The sequence below is a fragment of the Delphinus delphis genome, chromosome 12, assembly GCF_949987515.2.
Source record: "Delphinus delphis chromosome 12, mDelDel1.2, whole genome shotgun sequence".
NCBI lineage: Eukaryota > Metazoa > Chordata > Mammalia > Artiodactyla > Delphinidae > Delphinus > Delphinus delphis.
Genome location: NC_082694.2, coordinates 44,439,578 through 44,455,364, shown reverse-complemented (window position 1 = coordinate 44,455,364; position 15,787 = coordinate 44,439,578). Strand labels below are relative to the sequence as shown.

The following is a 15,787-nucleotide window of genomic DNA, read 5'->3' as shown; positions in this document are numbered from 1 at the left end:
GGTGTCTGTGGAGCTGCAAAGCATTTCTGGTGCTTGCAGAAGTAGTTTTGTAAACATTCCTGCAGTCAGAAAATACTTCCCTGAGCTATTTTTATAGTTTTTGGGTTGTTTTTAAAGTAAAGCATGATCTTTGAAGCTGTGGTGTAAAGTGAGTTGTTAGGATTATCCGAGAGCTACAATCCTTTGAGTTCTCTTAGTATCGATCTCATGGCCAAAAATATCTAAAATTATCTATATTCAAAGAATGTTTTCATTGACTCTTTTAATCCTTTTCCCACATCCTTTGTTATTTGCAGTCGTTCTTGAGAATTCTAAAAGTATACTTTGCAGATATATCTAGTTCATTGGAAAAATATTGATTACTCATTTTCATATAATGCTAAATAGCCAAAGCTCATTTAACTCCCTTTTTTCTTTTCTGATTTGTGTATGTTGAGCCATAAAGTCCGGAAGACGGGCCCATTTCAGAGAAAACGTTTTCAAATTTACTTGCTCCTCACAGCCAAGGCAAACCCCCTAATCACTATTTTATAACTCAGCAAACTGGAAATGATCCAGGTTTCGTTTAGGAAATGAGAGAACCTTGTTTTTAATTAGTCATTTAGAAACAGACCTGCAACTCCTGAAGTTTAGCCAAACTAGATTTCAGACCTAGGTGGTACCCGCTTAAACTTTAAAGAACATGATGTAACACGGAGTTCTTATTTTGCTATTATTTTTTCCACGAAGGACATTTCAAGGCTACTAGATATAAATGGTTATGCAAGAAAGAGAGAGAGTAGGAAACGTTAGTGTGCATACGTACACTGAATTATTTGCAGATGAAATGTTAGGATATCTGACGTTTTCTTCAAAGTAATCTGGGGTGAGGGAATGAGGAGGTTCCTGCAGCAGGGCCAGCCATGTGCTAATAACCAGCCATGTGCTAATAACCAGGGCCAGCCATGTGCTAATAACCATCGAGGCTGGACATTGGCCCCATAGGGCTTCTTTATACTGTTACTTCCATATATGTTTGGGACTTCCCATCGTTTAAAACACGCTGAAAAAATACTAGAAAGTAGATCTTTTGAGTCATTTAAATTTTCAAGCCATAGAGGATCATTGATATGATAGGAGGAGAATTAAGAAATCTAATATTTTTCAACATTAATCAAAATGAGTCCAAGATTAAAAATTTACATCAGACCGAAAGACTATTTTTGCTCAACATTTTGTTTTGGGAAAAGTCTCAGATTTCTTTATAAATTTTCAAGTGAAAAAGGAAGGGGGAATTGGAATGAGCATTTACAGTTTGTTTTATGTGTCCTTGTCTTCCTGTTTCTAAATGTTAAAGGGCAAATTTAGAATTTATATCCTAGTAAGCACAAACGCTTACGAGGTTCTTGCTTCCAGTGCCATAATTCTTTCCAAAGCAGTTTGCTTTTACTACATTTCTGTGCTAGGAGGCAACAGGGGAAAAGAGCAAAAAAAAAATTTTGTCAGGCTTTGGAAAAATAGCTACTTTCAATGCAACAGAGGAAAACACAGCAAGCTTGATTCTTCTAGTTTTGAAGGATGTTCAAGGTCGGATTTTATGAGGTTCGTATTTTTAAAAATCATAGCTTTAGAGTTTGTACCTTGCCATGTAATTGTCTTTACATGCACTTCTGGATCATTCAACATATATTTAGTCAGTTTATGAGACTTTGATTAAAATGAATCAAAATAGTTGCAATCACGCTCATCACTTTATAACAAAAAGATAAATGCAGAGTTTAATTGTCTTCCTACTTTATTCTCTCATAACAGGGAAATTACTGCAAGTTAATTCAGGTGCCAAAGAACAACTCTTTTTTGAAGCTCCAAGAGGCAAACGGCATATAATAAGACCTTCAGAGGTAACAGTCAGACACAAAGCTTTTTTAAAAAGTATTTCATGAAAATTTAATATGTGCATTTTAACAAAACCTATCAGTTATTATTCACTAATATGAGTTATAGTTTGTGTATCTTTAAGCTTGACCATTTCTTAAATCTGCCTGCTTAGCCTGGTTTCCTACTTTCTGAGGACATATGGATTTACTAGACCACAAACGTAGCAATGCATAGTTGGCATTCTGCTTAATTTTTCTCTGCCAGAAGACAATGACTGAGCTAACAATTTGGATGCTACATATTACTTTTCCCATTCTACGTGTCCTGTCATTTTATGCAAAGCTTTTTATGAACGTAAAGTTTTGAAACGTGCTTTCTCAGTGGTTACTGTTTGTAATAGTAAAAGTACCTTCTACAAGAAGAGAAATTATTTTTCAAAACAAAACATTCCACAACCTGACCATCCTAATGTAGCAAACTGTTTCCTTTTTCTATATTTTCCTCGTGCTCTTAGCCACATACACCATCTTTTAATTGCTGAAGTCAAAGCCTAGATAAAATTTTTGAATCCATGAACTAACGCCTTCCTAAAAGCTCTTCCTAAAGGCTCGCTGCTTTTGTCTTTCAGCCTGCACAGTGCTTCCATGTAGTGAACCCTGATGGCCAAAAAGTCATTGCCTGATTAGCACTAAGGACATCCTTTTAGTCCCAGGAGACAATCTCTCTCATTTTTTCGCTATGTAACCTTCGATGAAAGAAAAGGAAATATTGCTTCCTTAGAGGAAAAAGGGTCAAGTGTACGCCACTGAGGGACAGGCGTCTTCCTCTCTCTAGCTTCAGTTAGCCAGTAATATAAACAATCCCGGTATTCTAATGTACTCCCAGAGACATCTGGACTCATGTCCATTCATAATATTTTCATTGTTTCTAAAGGAAATATATGTGCAGTACATAAGAAACCCATGTTGTTATGGGTGATGGCATTGTATTAGTGGAAACTGTTAATGGATCAATTGATCTCACTCTCCAACTCCAGTTTATTTATCTTTGACCAGTCTTCATTTTAACTTATTTTATATGGGGAAACTTTAATAGCCTTGAGTAAGGGATATTTTAAGTTATGTCATTCCTTCACTGAACATCTGTGGAATGTGCCGGGCACTTCATATACCTATAATCCAGTCCTCACAGCAGCCTCGCCTGATACTTATCAGTCTCATTTTACAGACAGGGAAATTAAGGCTCCAGGAAAGTAAAAGGACCTTGGAGCTGTGATCCTAGCCTAGAGGGGTCTGCGTGTGACTTCACAGCCTAGACAGTGCAGCATCATTTTACATCACTTCACCTGTTCTAGTGCCCCAAATAAGTATTCTACTGATAAAATAAGATGCAATCGGACATTGAGGATGAGGCCAACTTGGGACAGGTGAGCAGTTATTATGTTAGAAAAAAATCTACCAAAGGGAAATTTATGTTAAGTCTTCCTGAAGTGCCAGGCTCTGGCTCTGATGAGTTAGTTTGTCCCTCTGCAGTGTACAGTTATTGTTCCAGAGGCTGATCTCTGGTGCTGTTGGTTGGGGAGTCCCTCCAGCTAATGTCTCCTCAGCCTGGCCACCCTGGTATTGGCATTACTAAGAGCTCCAAAGAGGTAGCTCATCATTTTACTTACCAGTATTGTCAGGCTCTTCAATTAAGTATGAAGGATTTTGAAAATCTCCTTTTCAAAGAAGATTTTTTTTTTTTTTAAGAAACAGTCATGGTGAAACTAACACAAAGTCTACCCAGCAAATTGTTAACTATGCCAAATATTAAAATGTCCAATTTATATTCATCTGATGCAGCATGGTGCAGATAAGCCGGCTCTATACTAGCAGCCCAAGTCTCTGGAGCTCGACTTTCCCTCTGCTTGCCAAGCAGGCTGGGATTTAAGTGACTAACCTCTCTGTGGGCTCCAGTCACCTCCTCTGCAAAATGATGATGATAATGACATACCTGCCTGGGGCAAGGTGCTGTGGAAGACACCCCTGGAGGACTCTTCTGCCCTCTAAAGTCCAGGGTTTTTAACAAGTTTATTTACCCCTTTTGGGTTTTGTCAGTTACAGGGATCATTCTTTTTTTTTTTTCAATTTATTTTATTGAAGTATAATTGATTCCCAATGTTGTGTTCATTTCTGCTGTACAGCAAAGTGACTCAGTTATATATATATATATATATATATACTTTTTTTATATTCTTTTCCATTATGGTTTATCACAGGATATTGAGTATAGTTATAGGGATCACTCCTAATGCTCCATTTTAAATGTGATTTCTGTAGCTTCCCACAAGTTAGACATACTTCCCCTGGAGAGCACATTGTCCAGATCTGGCCAAGGGTGTTCTGTCGGGGTGACTGTAGGGTGAGCAATGCCAGCTCACTGCCCATTCCTCCCTATATAATGAGGCCAGGAAAGGTGCCACCCAGAGAGGTGGCATTGGGGATGGACAAGGAAGGTGTCAGAAATGGAATCTCGTATCTGTAAGGGAGTCAGTGGCCAGAAAGCCCGTTTCTAGAACTAGAGGGGAGGTTCCCTGCTTCTTTTCCTGTGACGGTCAGTTGAAGATGTCATAAGGAGTTGGGGAGATTCCACTTGCACCTCAGAAAACTGAGGTAATTGTTGGGGAACCACTTCTCGTCACCTAAGTCTGTGACCCTGCCTCAGGTACCCCAAGTCACTGGGTGAACCGCAGCTTTTTGGTTCCAATTCTGCATGTGTCCAGAAGAAACGCAGAATATTAAATGAGGAGAAATTTGAGTGGCCAAAATATGTATAGCACCTCCCCACGTTGTGACTAAAATCCTGGCTGCATCTTTATCTTGTCATTTCCCTTCTAGGCAGTGGTACCAAGCAGAAAACAACAGAAATGGAGGCGAGGTGCGTTAACATCGTGCACCAGAAAGTAGTTTCCAGATCCAAAGAGAGCAATCTGGCCTTTAATTTTAGCTACAGTTCTCTAATGATTTTTTTATACCCTTTTAAACAGTGCTTTAAAGTGCTTATGTAAAGAAACTGTAACGTTAAGGTATACTAGCAGATCTTGAATGAAAGTAAATGAGATCAAATTCCCCAGGAAAGTCTAATAACAAAGTGTTACTGTTACTGTTTTCTTTTTTTAAAAAGGAAAGAAAATCCTCAATTTTATCAGAATTTAACCTACATGAATTGTAAATCTTCTGTTCGGGAATTTCAGACAAAACAGTGTTAAAGGATAAAATGTATATTCGTGGCAATACAATATGAACAGCTCTTCCAGTTTTTAAGATGGTCTCTCTAGAGCATAAAGAATATTAAGAATCTTATTACTGCAGAATCTTATTACTCTTTCCTCCAAGGAAGCAGTCCTTTAAAAAGTTATGTCCTGTGACTTTTTAAAATAATTTGCTAAATGATCAGCCCCATCGATCAGTCTAGCTCAGCGGTTCTCAATTGGGATCAATTTGCCCCCTCTCCCAGGGATATTTGACAATGTCTGGGGACAACCTGGGGAGGTGGTGCTACTGGCATCCAGTAGGTAGAGGACAGGGATGCTGCTAAAAAGGACAGCCCCTGACAATGAAGAATTATCCCTCCTAAAATGTCAATTTTTATGCTGAGAAACCCTGATCTAGCTTATGGCATATACAATGATAAATGTCTAGGTAAGAACTAAAAACCTTTGGTATTGTCAGGTGTCCGTAATTCCAACATGTTCACTTTATCTAGGGGAACATATATGGAGGTTTGACTACAGTGTTATTGAGACAATGCATATACCACTTTAAAAATGCAGCTGAGAATTTAGGCACCGCAGCATACAACAAATGCCTGGTGTTGGCAAAGTCATAATTTAGAACTATTCAGCCTTCATTTGTTTCTTTTAAATAAAACAAAAAGATCTCTAGGTTTTACGAAAATATATTAATTTTCCTTCCTTCTTTTCAAGATTGAGAAGATAGAGTGGGACGCTTGGACCTGTGTTCTGGGACCCACCTGTGAGGGCATCTGGCCAGTGCACAGTGATGTGACTGATGTGAATGCTGCCAGTCTCACCAAAGACCATTCCCTCTTAGCCACAGGAGATGATTTTGGTTTTGTTAAGCTTTTTTCATATCCTGTCAAGGTAATATTGCATGTTTATTATATATACTTGCTCAGTCTCATTAATAACCCCAAATCTATCTGTTCTATCGAAGTGGATTTTTAAATATTGAAGGAATAAGCAATCAGTAGTGTAATCTACAGTATCATGGTTATTTACGCTGTATAGAAAGCTTTGTGACATTATGTTTACTAGTTTGAGTCAGAGTCTCGTGGAGTAGAATTCCTCCTTGAAAGGCCGTCAGTGGACATCAAATCCAGCATCTCACAAACTGCATAGTAAGATTTTTCTCTACATCTTGGACTGGTGTCTTTACTAGCATACTTCTAGAGATGAAGAACTTACTACCACACAAAGCAGCCCAATTCATTTGTTAATTGCTCCATTGTTAAAATGCTTTGCTCTATATTGAGCTGAATTTTTTCCTTCAGCCAAAGTTCTGCCTTCTGAATCATTGTTGAATGAGTCCAGTCTTCTGACAGCCTTTTCTCCAGTCTAAACGTCTCCAATTCCTTCAGCCACTTCCCAAGTGACATGGTGTCTAGCTCCCTCCTCCCTCTAAGCATAATCCATTTTATCAAGTCCATTGACAAATTTTTTCTGTTTCTTCTTCTTTCAGTTTTATTGAGATATAACTGACATATAACACTGTGTAAGTTTAAGGTTACAGCATAATGATTTGTCGTATACACCTCATGAAATGATTATCACGAAAAGTGTAGTGAACGTCTATCATCTAATACAGATACAAAACAACAGAAAAAGAAGAAAAAATTTTTTTCCTTGTGATGAGAACTCTTAGGATTTACTTTCTTAACGACTTTCATTATATCATACAGCAGAGTTAGCTGTAGTCATCATGTTGTACATTATGTCCCTAGTACTTATTTATCTTATAACTGGAAGTCTGTACCTATTGACTGCCTTCGTCCAATCCCCACACACACACCCCCTCACCTCTGGCACTACAAATGTGATCTCTTTTTCCATGAGTTTGTATATTTGCTTGTTTGTTTGTTTTGAAGTATAATTGACCTAAAACACTGTGTTTGTTCAGATATTACATTATTATTGACTGTATTCCCCACTCTGTACGTTTCATCCCCCTGACTCATTTATTTTGTAACTGGAAGTTTGTGACTCTTCATCTCCCTTGCCCATTTCAATTCCATTTTAAACCGTCTCATCTAAAACCAGATTCAGGTCCATCCAGGTTGCTGCAAATGGCAGTATTTCATTCTTCTTAATGGCTGAATAATATTCCATTGTATACATGTGCCACATCTTCTTTACCCATTCATCTGTCAGTGGACATTTAGGTTGCTTCCATGTCCTGGCTATTGTAAACAGCACTGCAATGAATATTGGGGTGCATGTATCCTTTCAAACCATGTTTTTCTCTGGATATATGCCCAGGAGTAGGATTGCTAGATCATATGGTAGCTCTATTTTTAATTTCTTAAGGAACCTCCATAGTGGCTGTACACCTGAAAGTAGCACAACGTAGTTAATCAACTATACTCCAATATAAAATAAAAATAAAAAAAATAAAACCAAATTTGGTGATTCAGATGCAATCTGACCAGCTCAGGGTACAGTAGGACTCATCTTCTTGTTTTGATTTTATTTTTGCATTAAAACAAACTTAAGATGGCATCAACTCTTTTGGCTGCCATACCACACAACTGAATCGTAGATGTTATTCCCCCAAATGTTAAGGTTATCCCCTGTCTTGGACTTATACAATTGATTTTCTAAAATCTGAGTAAGTACAGAACTTTGTATTTGTACCAAATAAGATATATCTTATTTATTTTTCCTAGTTCCAGCCTGTCAACATCTTTGAAATACCTTTTCAAAATATTTGCTTTCCCTTCCAGCATCCTCTGATTTCACAAGTGTGAGTTCCAAATCATGGAAAGAAAAAGAAAGAACTAAACACCACCACCACCAAGAGCCCCCATTCATTTTGGCATTCTATTCATTAATGTACACATATCAGTAACAGACATTTAAATCTGTCTGACCATGTCCTCATGGAGATCACATTTCTGTCTCTAATCCAGCAAGACATCATTAAAACTTAGATGTCCTGCTGAAAGCCAGATTGTGTTGCTGGTATCCCTAATCTCTCCTAATACACCAACCAATAAAAGATAAGCAGTTAGTTCACAGTGAACCCCTGTTGCTGCCTAGTCATCATTACTTCCTTTTCCAAGTGCTTATCAACCTTGTGTGTAATAATTCACCCTAGAATTTTCCAGGGATCGCATCAACTCATGAATCAGTATTTGCCAGAGTCTACTTGTTTTCCCTTTTGGATACAGGAACCTATTTTTTTGGATGCCACCTCTCCTGGTTTCTAAACTCTCAGCTATTACTGACCTTATTTCTATGGTCACATTTAAATGTGTCTGTACTCAAGGGCAGGAGCTCTCTTTGGCCCTTTCTGGTTTGAAGAGCGTTCCCTTTAATAGAGGACATCATTAAATGCTAAACATGCTTTCTGTTCATATTAAACCATCTGATGTAAGAAGTGTTCCTAACTTTTCTCTCTTTTTCTTCTAGTCCTAAGTACATCCTTTTTTTTTTATTTCCAATAGTTCACTTTATATTTTTAAAATAATTTTTTAACATCTTTATTGAAGTATAATTGCTTTACAATGTTGTGTTAGTTTCTGCTGTATAACAAAGTGAATCAGCTATACATATACATATATCCCCATATCCCCTCCCTCTTGCGTCTCCCCCCCATCCCACCCCTCTAGGTGGTCACAAAGCACCGAGCTGATCTCCCTGTGCTATGCAGCTGCTTCCCACTAGCTATCTATTTTACATTTGGTAGTGTATATATGTCAACGCTACTCTCTCACTTCGTCCCAGCTTACCCTTCCCCCTCCCCATGTCCTCAAGTCCATTCTCTACGTCTGCGTCTTTATTCCTGTCCTGCCCCTAAATTCATCAGAACCACTTTTTTTCTTTTTTTTTAGATTCCATATATATGTGTTAGCATACGGTATTTGTTTTTCTCTTTCTGACCTACTTCACTCTGTATGATAGACTCTAGGTCCATCCACCTCACTACAAATAACTCAATTTTGTTTCTTTTTATGGCTGAGTAATATTTCATTGTATACATGTGCCACATCTTTTTCATCCATTCATCTGTCGATGGACACTTAGGTTGCTTCCATGTCCTGGCTGTTGTAAATAGAGCTGCAGTGAACATTGTGGTACATGTCTCTTTTTGAATTATGGTTTTCTCAGGGTATATGCCCAGTAGTGGGATTGCTGGGTCATATGGTAATTCTATTTTTAGTTTTTTAAGGAAACTCCATACTGTTCTCCATAGTGGCTGTATCAATTTACATTCCCACCAACAGTGTAAGAGGGTTCCCTTTCTCCCCACCCTCTCCAGCATTTATTGTTCGTAGATTTTTTGATGATGGCCATTCTGACCGGTGTGAGGTGATACCTCATTGTAGTTTTGATTTGCATTTCTCTAATGATTAGTGATGTTGAGCATCCTTTCATGTGTTTGTTGGCAGTCTGTATATCTTCTTTGGGGAAATGTCTATTTAGGTCTGCCCATGTTTGCATTGGGTTGATTGTTTTTTTGATATTGAGCTGTATGCGCTGCTTATATATTTTGGAGATTAATCCTTTGTTAGTTGCTTCATTTGCAAATATTTTCTCCCATTCTGAGTGTTGTCTTTTGGTCTTGTTTATGGTTTCCTTTGCTGTGCAAAAGCTTTGAAGTTTCTTTAGGTCCCATTTGTTTATTTTTATTTCCATTTCTCTAGGAGGAGGGTCAAAAAGGATCTTGCTGTGATTTATGTCATAGAGTGTTCTGTCTATATTTTCCTCTAAGAGTTGTATAGTGTCTGGCATTACATTTAGGTCTTTAATCCATTCTGAGTTTATTTTTGTGTATGGTGTTAGGAAGTGTTCTAATTTCATTCTTTCACATGTAGCTGTCCAGTTTTCCCAGCACCACTTATTGAAGAGGCTGTCTTTTCTCCATTGTATATTCTTGCCTCCTTTATCAAAGATAAGGTGACCATATGTGCGTGGGTTTACATGTTTAAAATCCTTTTCAGTTGTCTTAGTTTTTGACTTTTGCTTTCTTGAAACGGTACTAAAGTCGTGTGTAGAAGACTTTTGTGTTCATCCCTGGTTTTTTGCTCCAGCTACCACTTCAGCCACTTTGGTTTCTTTAGATGCCTTCCTCTTTCCTTCTTCATTTGTTAGAATCTCATCAGATTATCTTTTTGGGTAGCCTTTTCTAACATACACTTATGATTATGTCCAGTGTTCCCTTCATTGTCCATCCCTAATCCCAAAGCCATCTGGTAGCCTTCTCCCAATGACTCATCACTTTACTGTCACCTATCAGCCCTTCCTATTTGATAAGAACTCAGTTCTGTGTAGCAATTCCTCACTATTTCTACATTTTTTGAATCGAGACTGCTAGCAGGACAAGTCAAGAAGTTAGTGATACCCTGGTTTTAGTGGACTCAGGTTTGGGCAGGTGTTTAGATACCTGAAATCCCCATGGTACTACTGCATCTTGCTCCTGAGCTAGATTTAGTGTTGGTCTTGGGAGTTCATCATCCACATCCCCAGCCTGAGCAGGAGGGCTGTCTGTCTATCGCAGTAATTTCAAGCTGTGTTCTTCCGCCTCCCAGAGCTCCAGGAAGGCTCCTCAGGGACAACCCCAGAAAACAAGGTAGGGGCTCTGGGGCCCCACTCCTGCTCCAACCAGAGTCACTCTGTGTTTTTGTATTTTGTACATTGAGCTTCTGTGTAAGATTTTTTCCAAGATTTTGTTATGAAAATTTTCAAGCATACAGGTAAGATGAAAGAATGATACAGTGAACTCCCAGAAACCCACCACTTAGATTCTGTGGCTCATAGTAAATTGTTGACATCAGGATACTTACCCCTAACTGTTTCAACTTACATATCATTACCTAGGGTTCAATATCTTTTTAGTATTTTTTAAGTAAAATTTATGTATAGTTGAGATACACCAATTTTTTTTTTTTTTTTTTGCGGTACGCGGGCCTCTCACTGTTGTGGCCTCTCCCGTTGCGGAGCACGGGCTCTGGACGCGCAGGCTCAGCGGCCATGGCTCATGGGCCCAGCTGCTCCGCGAGACGTGGGATCCTCCCGGACTGGGGCACAAACCTGTGTCCCCTGCATCGGCAGGCGGATTCCCAACCACTGCGCCACCAGGGAAGCCCCAAGATGCACCAATTTTAAGGTTCCTTTTGATGAGCCTTGACAAACATATACACCCGTATAATCCAAACACCTCTCAAGATATAGAATATTATCATCACCCCAGGAGGTTTCCTCATGCTAACTTCTGGGTCAATCCCCACCCCCACTCCACCCTCAGATGAAAAAAACGATTCCAATGTTTTTTACCATAGATTAGTTTTCCCTGTTTCAGAACTTCATATAAATGGGATGATCAATTAGGAACCATTTTGTTTCTGGCTTCTTTCACTCAGATAATGTTTCTGAGATTTCTTCATGTTGTGTGTAACAATAATCCTTTCCTTTTTTAGCTGAGTGGAATTCCATTGTGTGGATATAGCAAAGTTTGTTTATCCACACAGCTGTTGGTGAATACAGGCTTTTCCCATGTTTGGTTATAATGAAGCTGCTATAAACATTTTTGGGTAAATCTCTATGGACATATATTTTCTTTCTTTTAAATAAATATATAGGAGTGGAATTTCTGGGTTATTGGGAAAAATGTGTGTTTAACTTTTTAAGAAACTGCCAGATCTTTTTCCAAAATGATTGTATCATTTTACATTTTCACCAAAAATGTAAGAGATTTCCAGTTGATAATTCAGTGTTGTCAGACTTGTAAAATTTAGCTGTCCTGAGGAGTAGATAGTGTGATCTTACTGTGTTTGTAACTTACATTTCCCTGATGACTAATCATGCTAAGCACTTTTTCGTTTGCTTATTGGTCATTTGTGAAGTGTTCGTACAAATCTTTTGTCCACTATTTCACATTGGATTGTTTCTCTTTTTATTCTTGAGTTCTACTGTGTAAGATTTGATTGAAGAAAAAATTTCATAATTTAAAAGCATTTGAAAATCACTAACCCATATAAACCACTTTGATAGTATCACTTCTCTCCTTCTTTTTTTTCCATCTGATTTTCCTGGCACTCTTTCCCTCCCAAATTCATGGACCCAGGCTGATGAACATTTCTAGCTGTACAGTCACTCCTCCAATGCTCTGTGTGTGTTGGCCACACTTCACCCTCTGTTATGGACTGAATGTTTGCATCCCTGCCAAAGTTCATATGTTGAAGCCCTAACATCCAGTGTGACTGGATATGTAGAGAGGGCATTTACAGAAGTAATTAAGGTAAAATGAGGTCATAAGTGTGGGACCCTGATCCAACAGGATTAGTGTCCTTATAAGAAGAGACACCAATGAGCTCACTCCCTCTCCCCATGCACACTGACACTGAGGAAAGGCTAGATAGGAACTTTCTATGTGCTCAATATAAGGGGTCCACAAGCCAGCGGGAGAGCCCACACCAGAAGCCAAATTGCCTGGCACCTTGATATTAAACTTCCCAGCCTGCAGAACCATGAGAAATAAATAGCTGTTGTTTAAGCCACCCAACATGTGAATTTTTTTTATGGCAGCCCTACCAGACTAAGACAGCATCCCATTGCAGTGTTCTAGCACTGAATACTATGTCACCAAGTCTTGGTGATGCCTATGAGACTGTGTTATCATCATGTAGATCTTTGTCCAAAATTCAAGTTCCATTTGTTAGAGTCTAATGTCATGTCTTCTTCTTAACCCTTTTCCTTGTTCTCCTTGCCTATGAGTTACTAGATCTCTCTTCCAGGCATTTTTCAATCCATGACAAACGTAAGTCCTTATATATGCAGTTTTACAGTTTAAAATCTCAGTGTGAGTATTAGTCCCCTGATAATCACATTGTTTCCAGCATCTGTAAGATAGACTCTCCTTTGGGCTTCCCTGGTGGCGCAGTGGTTGAGAGTCTACCTGCTGATGCAGGGGACACGGGTTCGTGCCCTGGTCTGGGAAGATCTCACATGCCGCGGAGCGGCTGGGCCCGTGAGCCATGGCCACTGAGCCTGTGCGTCCAGAGCCTGTGCTCCACAACGGGAGAGGCCACAGCAGTGAGAGGCCTGTGTACTGAAAAAAAAAAAAAAAAGATAGACTCTCCTTTGTCAGAGCCCACCCATTTGTCCAGTACCTTCAACCACATCCCAGAAAACCTGATGCTGTCCTTTAACTCCATCCGTATAGCTGGCCGATTGCCTTCCATAGCCTCCCTTCCTTTCCAATGCTGTTCCCCTTCACTCTATCGAGAGGTTAAGATACCACCATGTCATTTACATTTTTTATTTTATTTTTTTTAACATCTTTATTGGAGTATAATTACTTTACAATGGTGTGTTAGTCTCTGCTTTTTTTTTTTTTTTTTTAACATCTTTATTGGAGTATAATTGCTTTACAATGGTATGTTAGTTTCAGCTTCACAACAAAATGAATCAGTTATATATATACATATGTTCCCATATCTCTTCCAGCTTGCGTCTCCCTCCCTCCCACCCTCCCTATCCCACCCCTCCAGGCGGTCACAAAGCACCAAGCTGATCTCCCTGTGCTATGCGGCTGATTCCCACTAGCTATCTACCTTACGTTTGGTAGTGTATATATGTCCATGCCTCTTTATCGCTTTGTCACCGTTTACCCTTCCCCCTCCCCATAGCCTCAAGTCCATTCTCTAGTAAGTCTGTGTCTTTATTCCTGTTTCACCCCTAGGTTTTTCATGACATTTTTTTTTCTTAGATTCCATATATATGTGTTAGCATACGGTATTTGTCTCTCTCTTTCTGACTTACTTCACTCTGTATGACAGACTCTGGGTCTATCCACCTCATTACAAATAGCTCAATTTCGTCTCTTTTTATGGCTGAGTAATATTCCATTGTATATATGTGCCACATCTTCTTTATCCATTCATCCGATGATGGACACTTAGGTTGTTTCCATCTCTGGGCTATTGTAAATAGAGCTGCAATGAACATTTTGGTACATGACTCTTTTTGAATTATGGTTTTCTCAGGGTATATGCCCAGTAGTGGGATTGCTGGGTCATATGGTAGTTCTATTTGTAGCTTTTTAAGGAACCTCCATACTGTTCTCCACAGTGGCTGTATCAATTTACATTCCCACCAACAGTGTAAGAGGGTTCCCTTTTCTCCACACCCTCTCCAGCATTTATTGTTTCTAGATTTTTTGATGATGGCCATTCTGACTGGTGTGAGATGATATCTCACTGTAGTTTTGATTTGCATTTCTCTCATGATTAGTGATGTTGAGCATTCTTTCATGTGTTTGTTGGCACTCTGTATATCTTCTTTGGAGAAATGTCTATGTAGATCTTCTGCCCATTTTTGGATTGGGTTGTTTGTTTTTTTGTTATTAAGCTGCATGAGCTGCTTATAAATTTTGGAGATCAATCCTTTGTCAGTTGCTTCATTTGCAAATATTTTCTCCCATTCTGAGGGTTGTCTTTTGGTCTTCTTTATGGTTTCCTTTGCTGCGCAAAAGCTTTTAAGTTTCATTAGGTCCCATTTGTTTACTCTTGTTTTTATTTCCATTTCTCTAGGAGGTGGGTCAAAAAGGACCTTGCTGTGATTTATGTCATAGAGTGTTCTGCCTATGTTTTCCTCTAAGAGTTTGATAGTTTCTGGCCTTACATTTAGGTCTTTAATCCATTTTGAGCTTATTTTTGTGTATGGTGTTAGGGAGTGATCTAATTTCATACTTTTACATGTAGCTGTCCAGTTTTCCCAGCACCACTTATTGAATAGGCTGTCCTTTCTCCACTGTACATTTCTGCCTCCTTTGTCAAAGATAAGGTGACCATATGTGCGTGGGTTTATCTCTGGGCTTTCTATCCTGTTCCATTGATCTATCTTTCTGTTTTTGTGCCAGTACCATACCGTCTTGATAACTGTAGCTTTGTAGTATAGTCTGAAGTCTGGGAGCCTGATTCCTCCAGTTCCTTCTTTCGTTCTCAAGATTGCTTTGGCTATTCGGGGTCTTTTGTGTTTCCATACAAATTGTGAAATTTTTTGTTCTAGTTCTGTGAAAAATGCCAGTGGTAGTTTGATAGGGATTGCATTGAATCTATAGATTGCTTTCGGTAGTAGAGTCATTTTCACAATGTTGATTCTTCCAATCCAAGAACATGGTATATCTCTCCATCTATTTGTATCATCTTTAATTTCTTTCATCAGTGTCTTATAATTTTCTGCATACAGATCTTTTGTCTCCTTAGGTAGGTTTATTCCTAGATATTTTATTCTTTTTGTTGCAATGGTAAATGGAAGTGTTTTCTTGATTTCACTTTCAGATTTTTCATCATTAGTATATAGGAATGCCAGAGATTTCTGTGCATTAATTTTGTATCCTGCCACTTTACCAAATTCATTGATTAGCTCTAGTAGTTTTCTGGTAGCATCTTTAGGGTTCTCTATGTATAGGATCATGTCATCTGCAAACAGTGACAGCTTTACTTCTTCTTTTCCGATTTGGATTCCTTTTATTTCCTTTTCTTCTCTGATTGCTGTGGCTAAAACTTCCAAAACTATGTTGAATAAGAGTGGTGAGAGTGGGCAACCTTGTCTTGTTCCTGATCTTAGTGGAAATGCTTTCAGTTTTTCACCATTGAGGATGATGTTTGCTGTGGGCTTGTCATATATGGCCTTTATTATGTTGAGGAA

The 15,787-nt window shown here is 38.7% G+C and overlaps 1 protein-coding gene across 2 annotated transcripts in view; it reads left to right on the top strand.

The window, feature by feature from the left end:
• EML6 (EMAP like 6) overlaps positions 1-15,787 on the top strand; it is a 319,300-nt gene that overhangs the window by 246,177 nt on the left and 57,336 nt on the right. For both annotated transcript variants that reach the window (XM_060027575.1, XM_060027574.1), the window contains exons 24-25: positions 1,792-1,880; positions 5,822-5,998. In XM_060027575.1, the coding sequence (XP_059883558.1) occupies positions 1,792-1,880; positions 5,822-5,998 (266 nt within the window). The remainder of the gene's footprint in view (positions 1-1,791; positions 1,881-5,821; positions 5,999-15,787) is intronic.